At 42.5% G+C, this 19,708-nt stretch overlaps 1 protein-coding gene across 18 annotated transcripts in view; it reads left to right on the plus strand.

The window, feature by feature from the left end:
* NFIA (nuclear factor I A) overlaps nt 1-19,708 on the plus strand; it is a 410,570-nt gene that overhangs the window by 326,679 nt on the left and 64,183 nt on the right. For all 18 annotated transcript variants that reach the window (XM_027694338.1, XM_027694337.1, XM_027694341.1 and 15 more), the window contains 2 exons: nt 3,004-3,121; nt 5,598-5,725. In XM_027694338.1, the coding sequence (XP_027550139.1) occupies nt 3,004-3,121; nt 5,598-5,725 (246 nt within the window). The remainder of the gene's footprint in view (nt 1-3,003; nt 3,122-5,597; nt 5,726-19,708) is intronic.

A 19,708-nucleotide genomic window follows, 5' to 3' on the forward strand; every position in this document is an offset into this window, starting at 1 on the left:
AATAAATGCAAGTGACCCCTTCTCATCAGCTTTCTGACCTGTGAGAGGTGGACAGTCCCCAAAGGCAGTGTGAAAAGCCATTTGGAGCAGGCTCAGGTGCCTCCTGGGTGGGCTGGCTGCTCCATGCCCACTCTTGTGGCACATTGCACTGCAAAACACAGGGATGAGTAATGCAGGCAGGTGCCAGGCAGGGATCTGCAACCAAATTCCATCTGGGAAGAGGAGTCAAAGACTCGACCTTCTGCCATGCAGATGAAAATCATTAACCCCTTCCTGACGGTCTCAGGGTGGGCTCTACGTGTCAGGGTAGCTCTGCACATCAGCACATGGCTGTGATTTATGATAGTATATAGGAGAGCTGTGAGCAAAGGTACAAATAGCCTTTGGTCGAAGACAGGCACCGAGTCTGTCCCTGACAGTAAGGCAGGAGAAGGGATTTTGGAACAGCTCAGTCCTGTGCAACCTTTGCCACAGCACTTCTGTGGCCAGAGACCTTTAGCTGGTGGTGGCAGGGTGATGGCTCCTGTGCAAGGACTGCCAAGGGTTTCAGGTCCTGGCCTCCACAACCATGTCAGGTACTTTAACATCTGCTGGTGTATATTAGAGGTGGGTTTTGTTTTTTAATCCTCTGTTTGCAAACTGGCTCTTGAGTGTGGCAAAGTGTTTTGGCCAGTGACCAACAAAGCATCCTTCATGTTTGCTACCCCTGTGTGGTCAACCCTTTCTACTTTGCACTGAGTTTACATAGCATTAACAATACAATGTTCCTACCCCACCCCTGCTCTGGACACACATTCCATTTTCCTATAGGGCCAACTCAAGAAATACCCAGGATTTGGAGAGAGGGCAATAAACACAGGTGGAGAGAGAAAGAAGAAAAGCATTACCCACATATAATTTTTTCTTTCATATCTGTTTGGAATAAAACTGTTTCATAAATCTAGCAATGCCCAGAAAGAAATGGTGCTTTAATTTAGTGCTTGGCTTTTTATATTCCTCTTTGGAAAACAGTATTCTCTAACCTCTAAGTTCGACTTTGGGAGTTAGAGGGTGCAGAGGAATTGCTCAGGAAAGGGTTTGCAGAGCACAGATCTGTTTGGCAAAGAAGTTGCTGAAAACTGTGGAGTAGATGCTGCAGAGAGTACCTTTATGATTGATTTCCATTCAAGTCAGACTGACTGCAGTGTGGTCATTTTTCTAACCCATAACTGCACACACTGCAGCAGCCTGCTATCTGCAGGGTGTCTGAATTATAGCAGTCCATGTCCCTGTTACCTTTTACACAAATTACTTACACCAGTTTCTTTTTTCATGCAAATTCATCAGTTTTACAGTGTCTCGTAGTTGCTGTCAGGAAACTGTGGCAGAAAGCACAAATTGATAAAACGAGTTAATTTTACTGTGCTTAATTTTTCTTTATGTTAACACACCCTCTCAATATACCCAGTGTGGAGGAAGCATATGATAGTTAAGAGAAGATAACAAAGGATTTGAGTGTTCTCATCATAAATTACTTCCCAACTTAATTCCTTTTGATGATCATTCCAGATTTTCTCAAGTTTTAATGGTGTTGTGTATTTTCTGTCCCTATGCTTTTAAAAGTCCGTGGCTATCCAAGCTGTTCCCTTTCTGTCTCAATGACGTTCTTAAAAGATCCTTGCCAAACAACAACTAATTGTCTTGTGGGGATGATGAGGCAGCTGCAAAGCTACATAATTCCTCTGTCAAATTTGACATTGTGAGCTCCTTAAGACTTAGGGTGAAAAACTGGCCCCGCTACAGTCAATGGCAGCACTCCCAGCCCAGACATGTTAGCTGGGTGATAGGAGCTATCCTGTCTTCATTTCCTCACTCCTGCCCCATCAGACTGAAAGATTTTTTCATGTTTGAAAATGGGCCAGATTCTCAGACCAAAGATTAAACTTGGCTCAGCATCCTTGTGTGGCACTGAGACTGCTTTGCCTTTGTGGCTGTGAATCAGGGCTCCCAGACAATACAGCCCAGACCAAGCTTGTTCATTTTATTGTGCAGGACATCCTTTTTCATATGGCTCTGAAATATTAGAGGAAATCATGATCTGTAATTGTCAGCTCCCAAAGATGTATTGTCCTGTAAATCGCAGTGGAACGGCAACAGTGGACATGGTACCATTTGCTGTATAGTGGCATTTCTGAAATCCATTCTCTGTTGACTTTAACATTTAGCTGCTCTGTTCCTTGTCTGTTCACACAAGAATACTGCACATGGCTTGTGCCTGGAAACTTCAGGGTGTGCAGGAATTCATTGTGTTTAATGTAAAGCCAAAGCTCTAGGACAGAGAAATTGCAGGTATTCATATCCCTTACAATAAAACTTCAGTGAAGGATAAGGTGATGAGAGTTGAACACTGGAAGCTCTCTGCTGGATAAAACTTTTTGGGAGTCATATGTCTCTAGTTCTGATTTAACTGGAGAAGAGACCAGAGGAAAAATCAGATGCTCTCAGGCACAAAAGAACTCAGGTTTCTAATCTGATTTTGAAACTTCTGTGCTTGTGGATGTACATCACGTATACCCCAAAGGTCTTGAGGTGTGTATTTCCCTGCCTATGCTGCTTATAGATCCTGCCAAGCCCACGACAGGGATGATGCAGCCTGTCTGTAACCGTGCCAACAGATTCAATGTTGTCCTAAAAGCAACAAGTTTCATTAAATGTTAGATTGATATTAATAGAAAACCAGTGCTTAAAGAAAGTAGTGCCATAATTGTTTAATTTTTTTATTAAAAAGAAGTAGCTTTGGAGATATGCAAAGAAGAGTGTATGTCATGGAACATTGTATTCTTGATAAAATTTCCATCTTCTCAATTGCAACAGCAGTTACCATTAGCATTTCCTAATTTCCATGTCCCACCTGTTCTTACCATGAAACTAAACGCTCTCATGAGGAAGAAGAAAGTGATTTTGAAGTGCAATTCATACCATATTCACATGACTTACTGACTGCAATCTCTTTTGTTTCCCCAGCACCGATAGCTGCAGGAACAGGCCCTAATTTCTCCCTCTCAGATTTGGAAAGTTCTTCATACTACAGCATGAGCCCAGGAGCAATGAGGAGGTCTTTACCTAGCACATCCTCTACCAGGTAATTTAATCTCTGCCTACTACCAGGTTCCTTGGAAACCCAGGCCAGCATCATTACTCATCTGGGAAAGTAACCATTAAATTCTTTGACAAGCTGTTTGGAGGCCTCACGATGTGGAGCTGTTTCAGATTCACAGAGTCGAATGTTCACCTGCATTGCCGTAAAGTTCTTTTTACATTTAGAAATATCCAAGAAAAACTGCTGCATTGGCTTGTGTAACTTCTGGCTTGTATCTATGTATATCAGGAGAAGTTCCACTGGAACTGTTGAGTTTCGGTTGTGGCAGAAGAGAATTTGGAGAATATTGAGATGTGAGGAAAGTCTTAAGATTGACTTACATGTATTCTTTATTGCAAAAAGTGTTACCTGTGAGACTAACATCGTTTTAGGACCTTGGCCTATAAAGCATTCTAGTTTTCATAAAGCATTTAGATATTTGTGACTCAGCCTTTGGAAAACTGAATTGTTAATGCAGATGACTACCCAGGTTGATTTTGATTTTGAGTTAGATGCCAACTATCAAACAAGGATGTTTTTTATTTTTTACCTTTCCCTTTAATCATCCATGAGATTAGATTTATAAACAAGCCCAGTCACTCGAGTAGTCTTGAACACTATTAAGGAACCAGATTGATTTTTTTTCCCCCACAGCCAAAATAGCTCACTTATTTCAAAGACATGACAAGAAAGTCTAACTCCAGCCCCATGTTCTTTTACATTTTTATCTCAGCCTGCAGTGCAACCAGCTTTGCAGTAAGCAAGTACACATGTAAAAAATCTCAATAGTTTGAATATAGCTGTTGTTTTTATTTAAAAAATAATAATCTTTAACAAGAGGCTCTTAGCAATAACTTCTTACAGTTTACAGTGATTGGAAGAACATTCTACTTCTTACACTTAGCGTGCATGTTATGAAGCTTGGTGACTACAATTCCCATTACACATCAATTAAAAACTTGGTGCTGTTTCTTTTTTGCCTGTAAACTGTGTAGCCTACAGCACTCATCATTAGCACCATTCTCAGGTAGAATTTACTGGTGATTCCAGAAGCAAAAGTGAGGTTATTAATGTTACTTAAGAGCTCAGTTGTTGCTCCTCTATTCTTCTGCAAATAGCTACCACTGATAAGGAGCTAATTATAAACAGCATGGGTAGTTAATAACTTGGTAATATGTTTGTTTTCCTCTCATTAGGCTGTTCCCAGTCAGAAAAAAAAATTCTTTAAATACACAGACTCAGCAGAATTATCAGGCAGTAATTATATTGTATGCACACAATTTCCCCTATTGACACATAACAATTCTCTAAATTAAGGAATGGCCAAACCTGCATTCCACACATACCGTAAGACTTATTCTTCCTGTTTCTCACCAACTGATTTTGCAAACCCGCCAGCTCCTACCTGTGCAGAGCTTCAGGTGGGGAGGCTGCAAGTTCTAAACCAATAGGAATTGCAGTGGAAGATTTTATGTCTGTTAAATATCTTCCCCCTACACAGAGGAGCCTGTTCTTGAATGCCTTAAGTCTTAATAGAATACAGATTTGGGGAAAAAAAGTGAACTGATCCAGCCTTGGAAAAGTACTTAGAAGAGAAATTCTCAGTAATGTCCCCATGCAGTCTGTACAACTCATTATGGAAAACAGAGCCAAGCTGAGTGTCTTTGGCTCCAGGATCCTCTCCCTGCAGAACTGCTGGAGCCAGTGGCCACCAGAGACCACTGAAAGGGCTCTTCTGTGTCCTGAGCCTTTGGCAAGGGAGGTGTGATATAGCACAGGGGATTCTTTAATGCTGACACTGGCCAGAGATACCTATTGGAGGCTTTCTCTGCTTGCTGGCACTCAGCTGCAGAGTCAAATGCTTATTCTTGTAGGATAATGTGAACATTTGAACCAAAAATGGATTCTTCCATCATTCACTTCTCTGTGTTTTTTTTCTTATGTGAAATGTGGATTAATTTAAAAGATTGAAAATAGAAGTTTGGACTGATAAACAGTTTGCTTTCAGAATAAGCTGTGAAAAAATTTGGCGGTTAAAATAAGTCTCGTGTGTCACCACCATATTCATTCCAGTTACAAAAATCACACAATGCAAATTAAATTATTGCCTTTTCATTGACCTCTATGTACTTTGAAAATCTCCTACTTTTGGAGCTGTAACAGCTTAAATGTCAAACTATCTTCTAGTTAAACTAGCACGTTTGGGGGTTCAGTCTGGACACTGAAAGGTTGTTTTGTATCTCAGTGGAGCTTAGTCATTGGATAGGAAGCAAATCAGAAACAAAAAGTGGATGCTGAGAGGTTGAATGGGCAGGATGTCTCTGCAGGATTCACATCTTCCCCTTCCCAGGGCCTTAAATCCGTTATAGGTTCCATAACCAAGTTAGTCTCAAGCAGGGCTAGCAAGATATGTTCCAAAAGAAGTGCCATGGTGCCTTTTCCATACAGATATAGCCTTTATTTTTTTTTGCTTTCTCAGCTCTACAAAACGTCTCAAGTCTGTGGAGGATGAGATGGACAGTCCTGGTGAGGAGCCGTTCTATACTAGCCAAGGGCGGTCTCCAGGCAGCGGCAGCCAGTCAAGCGGATGGCATGAAGTGGAGCCAGGTAAGCCACGGCTCTCCAGAGCCTGAGATCTTCACTTGCTCTGTTTTGTTATCAGAATGCTGTGTAGAGAGGCGATCAATTCTAGACATCTTGTAACTTCTGGGAAACAGTCAGTCTAATGAAAATATAGTAGTGGTTTTATTGCTCCTGCAGCTGTGAATGTTTCTGTAGCGTGTCACTTTTGTGTTTTGGCCAAATATTTGAAGTATTTAAATAATGCAACAAAAGATAGGCGGTCTTTTTTCTGTCAAAATGTCCAGATTCCGTTGTGGGATAGCTTTTTCTAGCAAAAAGCAGTACCTGTCTGGGCTGTGCCCCATCAGTTATGCTGCTTAAATAAATATCCCAAAACTTATATAAGGTAGAAGGACTTTTCAAGCATTATACAACACTTGAGCTCACTTAGTAATGACTTTTAAGAGACTTACAGAAGGAGTTGTTTTATTAATCTGTAATGCTGTGAAGTGTGATTGGAGGCTTCATATCAAAACAGATATCACTGGGTGCTACACTTCAGAAGGTTGAGGAAGCAGCTCTTCGGTCTCTCTTCTCGGTTAATTTTTGTGTGTGATCTTTCTTGTTGATCATTTTTTTGGGTTGTTATGTTACATACTTAACTGTCCATTGATTACTTATCCTGAGATCATCTGGGTGCTTAATACTATTGGAAATATTTTTCTGGGTCAGTGCTAGATGCATAGGTGAAGTTAATGCCTCAGTGTTGCTTACAGCTAAATAATCAAGTATTTATTGCCAATAAAAATATCAGAAGTCCTGTTTGTTAGAGGAAGGCAAGCGGTGCCTTCATCTCCAGCCTCCCAGGGTTTGAGAAGGTCCTCTATAAATGCAAAAGATCTTTCGCAATAGGTATTTTTTGTCTTTCTTGTTTGTTTGGATTTAAAATAGTTTGGGTTTGGTTTGTTTGGAAACAACACATGCTTTTTCAGGGCACTGTGTATAATGAACTATACAGCACAGAAAAGTAAATTCGACCTGAACAGCATTAAAATCAGTTCTGTGGGCACTTGGCCAGCCACCTATATCCTTCATCATGTAGGAAACATACCCACAGCTTTCTCTGGAGACCCTGTCAAACAGCTGTCCTTTACAGCATGCCCAGAAAGTCACCAAATTTGGGCTATTCCAGACTGGGAGGGGACTGATTCCTGTGCCTGGGAGCCCTTGGAGGATCCCCTGCCAGCTGCCCTCTCTGCTCTAATGAGGAGGAGCCAGCTTGTGGGCCCTTATTGACTGCAGATGTGGCACTTTGGCAGGAGGAGAGGGTGGACCTGCAGGCAGACAAGTGCCAGGCTCCCCGTGACTGCCTCGCCACTGCCGTCCCCAGGGCTCTGGTGTTTGCAGTGAGGTGTCCTGCTCTGTAGGCACCAGAGGCTGTTTCCTCCATCAGCTCCAGATGATGTAAGGCAGAGCTTCACCTTGTACTAAACCAGTCTGCTCATGGAGCGGCAAAAACACGCACCAAAGCTCAGTGCACAGTGAAAGGGAAAGATCACAACCTCCTGTGCAGGCACAGATGGCTAAAAGCTGAGTGGGTCACTGCTTCTACATCATTGTCAGATGGGGGAGCAGCTCCCTCCAAAGTTTGGGGTACTCTTTGTTAATGACAAATGTTCTCCATTTGTGCAACAGCCAGAGGTTGGCTATTAATTTTGCTGTCACCTCTGGTGGTTTTCCCCACATGTGGTCATTACCTCTGGCTCATCCAAGTCCTGGCTAGATGGTGGCACTGAGCTGCTGAGCTGAGCAAGAGAAGTGCCTAAAGCCTTACACCTCCGAAGCACCTCCACCACCTTGGCTCCATTGGGTGCCCATTGTGAAGAAGCACAGCTACCCATGTCAAACTTCCTGAGGTGCTCAGAAAGGCAAGAACAAGTCAGAGGAGAGAAGGTTCTTCCTTCCTGATGACCTTCCTCACTTATTATAGAAAAATCCCAGATTCTGCTTAGTCTTGCCTGTAAAATGGCAGACAATCACCTTGCAGCATCAGGGACTCTAGCCAGGTACCAACTCGATATAGCTCAGATTCACCAAGCCATCTATCACTGTCACAGCTATGAAGAAAAAGAGCTTTATCCTGCCCATGTGGGATGCACTTCCAAGCCACCCTTGTGCTATATCCACACAGCCCCCCCCCCAGTGCTTCTGCCATGGTTTTCCAGCAGCCTGTCCTCTAAATTCATTGCCTCAGCTTCTCTGTAAAACAGGGTCACTGCAAGAGCACAGCTGACAGAGAGGTTACCTGAAGAGCCACAGCTCGTCGGTGGTGAAGGACAAAACAGTACTGAAGTGTCCTTCCATGCCAGGGCAGCAGTGGTGTGTCACGGGCATGAGGTGCTCCCCCAAGGGACACATCCTGCTGTGCACAGACATCACACCTGGGTCTGATACTAACGTGTGGCCCTTTGTGTTTCACACAGATATTTCATCTCCAGAAGTGTAAAATGTTTTATGGGTCTTCAGTGGGGCATCTGCCTAGAAAATAAATTGGTGCTCTAAAAGCTGTACAAGTGATGTTAACATTCCCTATTACCCAGTGGCTTGCCGCGACATTCCTCTCTGAGAGGGAGCTTTGGAGTCTGGACCTGTTTCAGATCCATCCTTTCTGATGTCTTTATTTACAGAAAAAGGCCTTGCCATTTATTTAATCTACAATCAAAATGGTGGCACAGTTTTAACATGGAATAATCTCTGAGCTTCAGTGTTTTGCTTTTTTTCTCAGTGAATTCGCAGTAGAAGCTTGAAGACTAAGCCTATCTTTTTGTTTGACTTGGCATTTCTTCTATGCAATTCATCTTATGCTGCATGGGATAACACAGGTATCAGCAGTGCAGAATGATCCGGGTTCAGAAGACAGGCTGAAGTTTTAACCTGTGCTGGCAGAGTAGTGTAGGTCAGGTTTCCAAACTCCATAATTAAACCCTGTTCTTTGGGTTACTGGCCAAACAACAGGAGGAGGAAATCAGACCAAGAAAAGGAAGCCTAGACTTGTCTGTGGGATGGCTGCTCTGGCTGGGAAGGAAAGTTCAGAGAGGAGCCAGCAGCCAACCTCCCAGCCCAGTAGGATCCACACCAAAGATAATAATATATCCTTTGGCTTTATTGCCTCTGAGTAGATTGCTTCCTCACAGGAGATTTAGATTTATGCAGAGATAGCTTTTTGGCCTATATGCCTTGACAGGTTTATGGGAGCGAGAGGATGAATATTCTGTCTCTGTGTGTTGCATTTGCTTAATTTTGAGGTGTGCACATGAGAAAGAGGGGAGATTCAAACACAGGAGCAGGTGTGAAGCATCCGCATGCTCATGGCACAGAGACTGTGAGAGGATGGTAGTAAAGGATGTTGCGTGAGACAGTGCAGGAAAATTAGGGGGAAATGGGAGAAATGCACTTGAAAGACAGCAAAACATAGAAGAGAAAGGAAAAATGAGAAAACAGTTACAGACCATACAGAAGGGAAAAAGAACAAATGCCAGGAAAACAAAGATTTGACTTCCTAGAAAGGAAATATGAAATGGAATATGTAAACTCCTCTTAGAGCACTCCAGGCAGAGGGTTATTTACCGCCAGCCGTGACTAGTCGCTCTACATCTGTCTCCATTTTTTTCTCTTGAACAAATTCCCTTTTTGGATACTTTCTCCCTGCTTTGCTTCCCTGTGATTGCCCCTGTAAGTGGTCTTTGGAGGGCAGGCTGTATACTCAGAACATATGTGCAAACTGGCAGGAGAACAGAAGAGGACAAAACCACTCTGTGTGCTATTTAGATTAGGCAGTGGATGCTTCCCCTGTGCCTACTCTTGGGTCCCTGCTGTGTGCAGGATACAGGCTGCACCTATTGTCCATCCACAGCCCTTCCTCTGAGCTTTCACATGCTCTGCTTGGAGCACCCGGACGTCTGTCTCATGTGGAAACTTTGCTGGGTGTAGATCCCACATGCCTCACCCACCTGGTTGTAGATCCTGCGAGCTTCACCCACCAGCAACACGACCTTTCCATTTGTGGCATTTCAGTCTTATAGCAATGAGCAAAGACTCAGCCTTGTGTTTTTACATCCAGATACTTCTTGCAACCAAGGATGCAGCACTCTCCTTATACGTCAGATGTGACAGCCAAAGCAAAACTCAACATTAATCCCATGTTGCTTGTACTGTGCTCCTTGAGTCTCACATCCATTTACCTGCATTCTAAAGCTCCTGGGGAGCTCTCCGCCCTAAAAAGGCTGGAGTCTGCCAGAAAAGATGAATTTCCTTTCACAATAGGAAGGCTTAGGAAGTAAAACAAAGCAGACAGGTACTAAATTACTTCTGCTTTTCAAATACCTTTTGCGGTATCCTCCTTACCATTACTTTATCTCAGCACTTTCAGTACATAACTCTTATTAACTGAGAAGAAGGGCAAGAGAGGATAAAGATGATGTTAGTAAGAAAATAAGGCAACATCACACTGGCTTTGAACTCCTGCACAAAGCTGGCCTGTGTTCAGTTCTGTGGCAGCTCTGCTTGTAATGGAGGTAAGCCATAATTACAGGTATACATTTTTTAATTCCATAATAAGAGAAGATTGAGTTAATGTATGTCTGTATTCCACTTGTGCATTTTTTTAATGCGTTCTCTTGATCCAGTCCAGAAGTAATGTTCACATTGTGCTCCGTCAGTCATTTTGTGAAGCATATGGATGGTGTTTGCCAATTCTGCTCCCATTGTGTTTCTACAGCGTGGCATGGAAAAAAAGTTTAAGATGCAAATTCAGAGTATCCTGTTGGTTTCTTTACTTAGATCTTCTAGTTGTATTCTTAAATCTTCTATTTGTGTTTCCACAAGGTAGTTTAGTCCCTAGAGGACAGTAATCCCAGGAAAGGTACATGTTTGTACTCCTTGCACCTCCTGAGATACCTGAAGGGACAATTAGCTCTGCTTTGACTGTGGTCTTGACCGGCTTGGTTTGCAAAATGGCTGAAGCTCTGTAGTCCTTCTTCCACTGCAAGACTGATGGGGCTGTTCATGTCCTGATCATCCACCTCCCCTTGCCTCTATTCCACCCTGGCTGTTCTCCTCCCATCGTGCTCTGCTGGGCTTTTGTGTGTCTTCACCTTGAAAATCCCAGGAACCAAATGAGACTTTCAGTGCAGAAACATTAAGGAATCAGTAATTACCACTTGCAATGCATGTCTGAAAGAGAAAATCACAGTTCCAGAGGCTTATGACATTGATAATTTTATATGAACCTGCAGTAAGCTCGAGAGCTTCCCGTTAGACTGCTGGACACGTCTTCAGTAGTAACGATGCTATTAAAGTCAGCCTCATGATTGCTCATTAAACCACTTGGGCTACTGCTGCTTGTTCTCATGCCAGCATCTATGGGTCTGTCTGAAAACAGGTTCTGAGGAATTTCTATGCAACCAAGGAGCTGAGATCTTATTTTGGAGTATTTCCCTTGCAGTGGCAGTGACCCCTACCTTAATGGTGCTGTGCCTCTCCCCACTGCTGGTTGTGGAACAACCACATGCAGGCAACCAGTCCAAACTCTTGTTTCAATAATGCTTTTCTTAAATCTGGCAGGGGCTTTCTTCTCAGCACGCAAGAAAACTTCTTCATATTTACTAAGAAACTTTTTATTTATGCCGTATGCATTAGAAAGACTCATTCAGGCATAGCTCAGATGACCACAAGAGTTTGTTTTTGAAGTCTGTTTGGAATTATATCTTGGAAATTCGAGAGAAAGTGGTATAAGGGAGATCCTAGATTGTGTTCTTTATGCATTCTTTATGCCCTAAACACAGTTGTTGCCTGGCACTGCCTAGAAGATAAAATATGTGTAGTGTGTCCCAGCATCACTGATGCAGAGTGTGTCTGATCTGTCCTCAGGCAAAAGGTCTATGGGCTCATCAAAGGACTTGATGCCGTGCACTAACTCAGAGCCCAGAGAAGTTTCCAATGATTGTGCTACGTTACTGCCAATGATTCAAGGGACTGACTGCAGAAAATATGATGAAAAACATGAGAACCATGTATTATACAAAATAAGGAATAGAAAAATAATCCCTTTTTACTGGGAAAACATTCAGCTTCAGACCTGCAGTATTCAGTATCAAATAATTCTCTGGCACTTCTTTGCAGTGACTTGCTATAGTGGGCAGTTTTCACTAGATTGTAACTAGACACAGGAATTTCATGATCTCTATTAATTTCCTTGAACTAAACTATTTGGATACTCATAGACCTATTGAAGAAAGACAAAACCCAGGAAACATCACTTTTCCTTGGACCCGAGGAGGTCTACACTCAGGATCCCTGCCAATGATACTTACTCAGTATTTCCCAGATGTGACATTGTCTTGCCCTCCAATTCTCGGTGTGCAAAGTCAGGCAGCACACTCCCAGAGCCATTCCAATCGTACCTGCCTTGTGCAGCAGCTTCATTACACACCTCAGCACATCTACCAGCAGGCACGGGGGCTATTTTTTTCCTCCATTGAACTTAATATCTTAAGACAGTGGGAACATTTCACACAGAATGGGTCAGGTTGAAATGGACCACAGTGGGGTCATCTGGTCCAACCTCCCTGCTCAAGCAGGGTCATCCCAGAGCACATGGCAAAGGATTGTGTCCAGTCTTGAATATCTCCAGTGAGGGAGTTTCTTCAGCCTCTCTAGGCAATCTGTTTCAGTGCTCAGTCACTGCACAATACAGAAGTTCTTCCTCATGTTCAGGAGGAACTTCATGCTTCCATTACTGGTACATGAAGTTAAACATGGCCTCATGTGCATTCAACTGCCTAAAAATCTGGCTTCAAGTGAACAGGTAGATGCTTGAAGTGAAACGTGTGACGGGAACATACTTCAAGGAACTCCAGCAGCTGTAGAATACAGAGCTTTTCTGAAATGCCTTTTTTCATAGAGTCCATGTGTTCCCGTATCCCTGCTCTCTGGATTACAGTATCCCATCAAAACACAAGCTGCCCAGTGGTTTTCAAGAACATAAGATTTTTCTTTTCTTCTAAGAGCAATAACACTTATCAACTTTTACTGAAATACCATATCAGCTCCTTGTCACTGGCAGTCTACAGTTCCTGCCGCTAAAAGTTTAATGCATTTACAGGAGCACTTAGGCATCAAGACTTTGATATCACAATCTGTTAGTCACAGGTGCTACATGATAGGTTTGTGTTAGCACATTATAGATCTTTTATCAGATACTGCACAAAATGTGTGTGTTTCTCTGCCAGGCAATCAGAATCAGGCTGCTGCATAGTTGATGAGTTACTCACCAATATAAGTTGTTGTTTATTTTAAACAGAACTTTTCCAGAACTGCACCTTAATGGATAACTTAAACTCTAATTGGTCAAGGCCAGCGAAGACCAAAAGCTTAATGGCGCCAGGAAAAATGCAGCAGGTCCATAGTGATGCTTTAAGCATTGTCAGTCTTTTGCCATGGCATTCGTCAAGACAAATGATTAACACTGCTCATTTGCCATAACAGACAGAATCATTTTGACAGCAAATTACCACTGGATCAATAGCTCAGCTTTTCTTTGGCAATTCATGTAGTAGCATGAGACCTGTGACAACATGCCATGCTGCTGGCATTGCTGCTTCAAAGTCATGGAAGGCAGTTAGAGGTGGGGTAAGAACTGCTGATTGAAAAAGTTCAGATTGAAAAGTTCTAGATGTTTTCACATCCCTCTAAGGCTCCTTTTATTTTTTTTCCAGACGCTGGACAACACAACAAGCTTGGCCCTGAAATTCAGTCTAAACCGTACTTTCCATTTTTAATAAAATTAGTAATCCCATGCAAGTGTTAGAGCACATGCCTCAGCTTTGCTGTAATCCCCTGAGGAAAACATCCCTTCAGTATGGTCCCGGAGAAGTCGGTCGGTCAGTCAGTGTTGTGGCTTTGCTTCTCATATCCAGTTCCAGATGTCAGGAAATGCATCATTTAAAAATGACTATGGAGCTGTAGGAGTTCTGAGTTAAAAATGCAGAAAGAATTTTACTTTAGTTATCAAATTAAAGTTGTTTTTGACTGACCTGGTCCTAGCATCACCCATACACAGTTTTCTCTGACTGAGTTAAAAGCAGATCTTCTGTGTCACAACGTAAGATCACCTGAGCTATTTCTGTCTTCGCACACAATTAGCATCACCTGCATCATTTTTCAGATTGATAGGAAACATTTAATGCATGGAAAACTGTTTTCTGACAATGGCTGGAACAATGCTTCCTGATGACAACAGGATTTCTGGAATGGGAGTGCTGTATTGCTCATCCATGGACTTAAAAGTTCTTCAGACATTTTGCTGGCAGAGCTGTGTTCTGCTACCCATTCTGCTGGACATAGAATCATAGAATCCCAGAGTGGTTTGGATTCTAAGGGATCTTAAACATCCAGTTCCAACCCCCTGTCACGGGCAGGGATGTATTCCACTAGACCAGGTTGCTCCCAGTCTCGTCTAACCTGGCCTTGAACACTTCCAGGGATGGGGGAGTCCTCAGCCTCTGTCCACAACAGTCTCCAACATGGACACACAAAGCAAAGACAGTGTTGTGGTTTGGGCTTCACTTTTGACACCAAGTGAAAACTATAGCCTTCCTTGGTATTGGGACAAAAACAGACTTTTTCTGCATCTTTCCAGAGTGAGCTCCGAAGGACAGAAGCTCCTCTGGTTGACTATGGCTGTGCATTTCTTGCTGATTTAGTGTCTGTCCAACATGAATCTTTGTGAGCTCCAGACAGGTCTCCTCTGACCTCTCAGATATCCTTGAAGATCATCTGATAGTGCAGCTTGGGGCTGCTTAGTTGCAAAATGGCATTAAACACACTGAAACTATTGTACCTGTCTTCCAAAAGTTGAACTGGTTTTCTTGTTTGCTTCTGGGACCAATTCAGGATGTTGACTTGGATCTATAAACTCTTCTATAGATTAGATCTTGGTTAGGAAATGGACTACATTCCTTTCATGTGCTGTCTTAGCAGTTGAGATCAGCAGACTTGCTTTTTCTAATGTGTTTGGGAAGCAGAAGCAATATTTTATCTCCTATGGTATGCTGCTGGTATAGAAATGTTCAGGCTTATTAATTCTTCAGGACACAGGAAAGTCTTCATCACCTGTGTAGGCAGTCATGGGAAAGGACCCACTGCAAAGACTCCATTGAACTTTTCTTTTTTTTTTGAGGCAGCTGGAAAATATTAGTAATCTTCAGAGCCAATATACAGTACATATTGAGAGCCAGTAAATGATGCATATTATTGCAAATTCCTGTGCACTTCTGCATTTTATAAAACAGATAGCTAAAATACTCACCTAGCCAGATCAGTTCCCCAAGGATGCACATTTCCAAGCAGAGGGCAAACCAAAAACACAGAGCAGAACACAAATTAGCCAAATAGAATGGCTAAGTGGTTGAAACAAATGGTTTTAAGATCACTGAGTAAGGACCATGACCTCCTTTTGCATCAAGTCAAGGCAACTGTGAAACTTTGTGAAAGAAGCTCACCACAAAACAGATGCTGGGCTATCTTAGGTAAATAAATTACCAAAAAATAATAATAAACCCCCCTACACTTTTTACAAAGCACAGCTGTGTAAATACTGCATGAGACAGGGGAGAGGGGGAGAGATGTAACATACACACTTTTTTTATGCAGAAGTTCTGCTCTGGGCACTGTTTATTAACATTCCCAGTACAACCATCACTCCACTGCATAGCAGACAGTGCAGCTACTGTACTCCCTGCACATGTTTGATCTTGGCTTTAGAGGAGAAAACAGGTTTTATTTTAAAGGAAACATTTTCACCCAAAGTTAAAATGTGCAATGTTAGGTGTTAGGGGACAGGGAGAATCATAGAACAGTTGGAAGAGACCTTTCAGCTCATGTCATTCCAACCCTGTGCCATGGGCAGGGACACCTTGCACTAGACCAGATTACTCAGCGTCCTGTCCAACATGGCTTGAACGCTTCCAGAACATGGTACAGGACCAGGAAGAAGACCCAATTACATCTCTTTTTTCCATTCCCTTTCCCACACAGTCAGCCACACTGACTTTAGATGTGCCCCTGGTTCTGCACAAGGTGAGGAGCAATCCTCCTTAATGTATTAATTTCATTGTACTGGATACCTACTGTAATTTTCCTGCTTCTCAACTGCCAGATACAGCACATTCCAGCCTACAACAACGGTGGATCTGCCCACAGAGAGGAATAAATGGCTCTTCTCAGCTACACTGAAGGCTCACCTATTCCAGTTCACTGTCTCTGAGTTGTGGGCACTTCAGGAAGAATACAACAGCAGGACAGGCATGCAGTGATGCTTTTCAGAGTACAGCCTCACGGATTTTGCCAGCAAACAGCTTAGTTTCATGAGCCAGAGGCTCTGTTCACATCTTTGTGTTTGACAGCCATCAGTGAACTTTTATTTCAGAGATGTGCTTTTAACCCATTCTTTATTTTGGCCTCTACAACATCCCACGGCAGGGAGTTCCATTTTACATGGTGCTGAGTAAGGAAGAACCACTTCTTTTGTCTGTTGCCTGATCATTTTGCTTGATGTAGTGGTTTGTTGGGGTTTTTTTCACTGCCAGAAGTAGTGAATAAATCATTCCCCAGTTACTTTCTTTATTTTCTTTCAAGGTGAGTGCTGCCCCAACACTTTGACCACAGCAGTCACTGAGCACAGGGAAGCACGAAATCCATCTAGCAGCCTGTTAGCTCAGGTAACAACTTGGTTGAGTGGCTGCAGAGCCATTTTACACCTCCAGGAATGTCTGTGTGCTGTGAGAGCAGCTGTGTTGTGCACCCAGAGTTAGTAGTCTGTGACTTTGACCCCTAACCCCAGAGCTCACAGAGTGAATGCAGTGATCCCCCACAGAGCCTAAAGAAGGGATGATATTTTAATTCTTTCATTTTCCATCTCCAAAGACACTTAAACCTCAGCAGTGTCTTCATCTAGCATGTATACTGGCCACAGTTCTATTCTGATTCCACTGGTATCTTGCTCAGGGAAGAGCAGGTGATCCTTAACATACTCCACCTCTGCTTGCTCCCACCACTCTGGCACAGCCCTACTGAGGTCATCCTTTCTAGTCTTCTCACTTTTATTTTTAGTGTAATATACATCAAAAAGCATAACATAAGAGATTCTGTTGCTAAAATTAGCTGGAAAATTATAGGTTGTTTTACTGTTTTGTACCTAGTCTTCTTTTGCCTCAATGGGATTTGCATGCAGGTCTTTGAACCCCCAAAAGCCAGCCAAGTGAAGTAGTGCCTTCAGTCCTCAGCTCCAAGAGCAGAAATCTGGAAAAGAATAGGACTATTTTATATTGACAAGGGCTGGAGGCAATGTCTTAGGTTCCACCTATAGGAGGAGAAATACTGCTATTTAAAAAAAAATAAGGATTTGCAATCAATAAGATTGGGAAAATATAAATGCATGGATTATCTTTCTTTGTATTTAGTATTTTATTACAGCAGCCCATGTTTGTCTCCAGGAGTATTATCCTTGAAGCAGCACGCTAATGCACTACCTTGCTCTGAACGGAGAAAGCACTTTGGATGTGGTCCAGATTTAACCCTGTCTTAGGGCTTGCCTTTACTCTTAACTGAAATAACAGCAAACAGAATTAAAGCATCATCCTGACTCTTCCTCGGAACGTGGTCAACCCTAGATGTGAGGTGCATCTTTGAATCAAAGGGTGATGGTCATTCCCACTTGGTTCATGACTGCTCTGCCTCGCTCTGCCTTTTCAGTCCTTACAACCCACCCTTCTTTTCCATTCCTTGAGTGAAAACTACTCAGCCACATGTAACTTAAATGTGCTCTGCAAGGAGCTGCTCCTGGCTGTCAAAGGGAAGGTTTGACATCTGACATCAAATTGATTCCTGAAAAGACTCCTGTCATCCAGGCAGAATTGCAAACTCTGGCCATTTGGAGACTTTAAAAATTAAAAGATCCCCTAAACAGCTGTATTTCTTATGCAAATCCCTGACCAAATGGGACCTCGTAAGTATTAAAGAATTGTTTGTCCTCTGTTAAAAAATGATCATCTAAAAAACCCAATAATTTGGGGGGAGACAGGTTTTAAGAGGGCAAAACAGTCTTACAAACAGCCTTTCTCCCATGTCCTGTGAACTGCTGTACTGTTGTGGTTTTACAATGCTATTTCTCTACTTTTGCTGGATTTTTCTCTTTAATGTTATGTGGAAAACCCTGAACAAAAACTGGCACTTAATTCCAAGTAAACAGTGGCAGTGACTGAATAGAAACCTGATGTCAGATATACAACCACCCTGGGAAAGTCAAAATCCGCTGCTTTCTCATCTCTTCCAGTTGTTGCCTTCTTAAGTGTATTATTCATAAAATTAGCGATTCAAAAATGCATCAAAACATTATTTTTTATATTCATAGCATCACTTCGAAAAAAAATGGTTAAAAATCGATTTGCTGGCCTCTTGGGGAAATGCTGTAATGTTTTTGGCTGTCTCCTACTTTCTGCTGCCAGCTAAAAGTACCATCTGGCTTGTTTAGGGCCCTTTTCCATATCAGGTGCTTCCAAAATTCTCCCCAACCAGAGGATTGTTTCGTTGGGTTGCTTTGCCTGCTGAGGCATGTGTCCTGGGCTGGGAATCCTACTGCTTCTGTTCCCTGCCATCTTGCTGACGGTGGTGTGTGTATGTTTGGGCACGGATCTTGCTGCCTCTCTCCCGAGGACATTTGCATCATTGTCAGCTGCACATATTAAATTGATATGCAGGGCTCAGAAACACGTATCCCATCTTTTGTCCCTTTGTTTGTGCAATTGTTGTGGTTTTAATTCTTCTTTGACACCTGGAATATCACAAAGCTGCTGATAATCTGTTGGCTACTAAGGGAAATGACATTGATAGAAGGATAATGTGTGTCAGAGTTATATCTCGATAATTGCAGACACACCCTGAACCCTCGCAGCTCAGGGAATGAATATCCTAAATCCATTATTAATTTGGAGAGTCACATGTGGCAGTTGGCTGCGGTGTCATCCTCTCGCTGCAAGAGTCACTTGCAAGGGATTTTAAGGCAGTTTTGGTTAATTCTGCGTTGCTGTGTCGAGTTATGCCTAATACAAGTCAATTTTGGTACATTCTTGCTGCCATTTTGTGGCAGCGTGAGGAGCTGTAACAAAATGGGGTTGATGTCTTAACTCCTCATGGAAGGAAGGCAGCTGCCCATGTGCCTTCTCCTGCACAGGAATATGATCCCAAGGAGCTGAGAACTGATGCTCTATACATGGTACCAGTTGATAGTAACACCTCCTCCTCTAGATTCTTTGTTTTTCAAATTTACTTGTTTACTTAGAAATAGAAATCCACCCCCCAAAAGGTTTATGAGTAGATTTGAAGCATTGTAGTTGCTGAGCATAGACTTGATGTGATGGTATGGAAAGAGGGAGCATGTTTTGGAATAGCTACTGGCATAAGCTGTCTTGTCCTATTTCAAAAATGATCTGTGCCATACACTGCTGACTTTTCCTGTCCATCCATTAAAAAGTGAATTATGAAGAGTGCTGACACAAACAGATAGGAGTTTAACCTTGTTAGTAAATATCAGGTAGCTGATATATACTGCTAGCATGTTACATCACAGCCTTGCTCTTCAATATAAGTTTATGAAATTATCTTGTTACTATATAAACTGCCTTGGCTGGGTACACTTTTCCAGAGAGTTATTGTTTGCTGGATGTTGGCACAGTAGCACTCCGAAGAGTCAGTTCACGATGTGGTGAATTTTAAAGACTTGGGAGATGGCCATATCTATTTTTCAGCAAAGGAATGAAAGCTTTTTTTCTTTTTTTTTCTTTTTTTTTTCCCCCAAGGTATTAAAAGTTTCAAAAGATGTGCTGAAATGAAAAGGAAATAATAACTAAAGTCTGGATGGGAAGTAGTGCCTCAGAGTACTGACTTTGTTTGTTTGCTTGTTTCCCCCAAATC

The sequence above is a fragment of the Neopelma chrysocephalum genome, unplaced genomic scaffold, assembly GCF_003984885.1.
Source record: "Neopelma chrysocephalum unplaced genomic scaffold, ASM398488v2 Primary Assembly neopelma1_97, whole genome shotgun sequence".
NCBI classification, from domain to species: domain Eukaryota; kingdom Metazoa; phylum Chordata; class Aves; order Passeriformes; family Pipridae; genus Neopelma; species Neopelma chrysocephalum.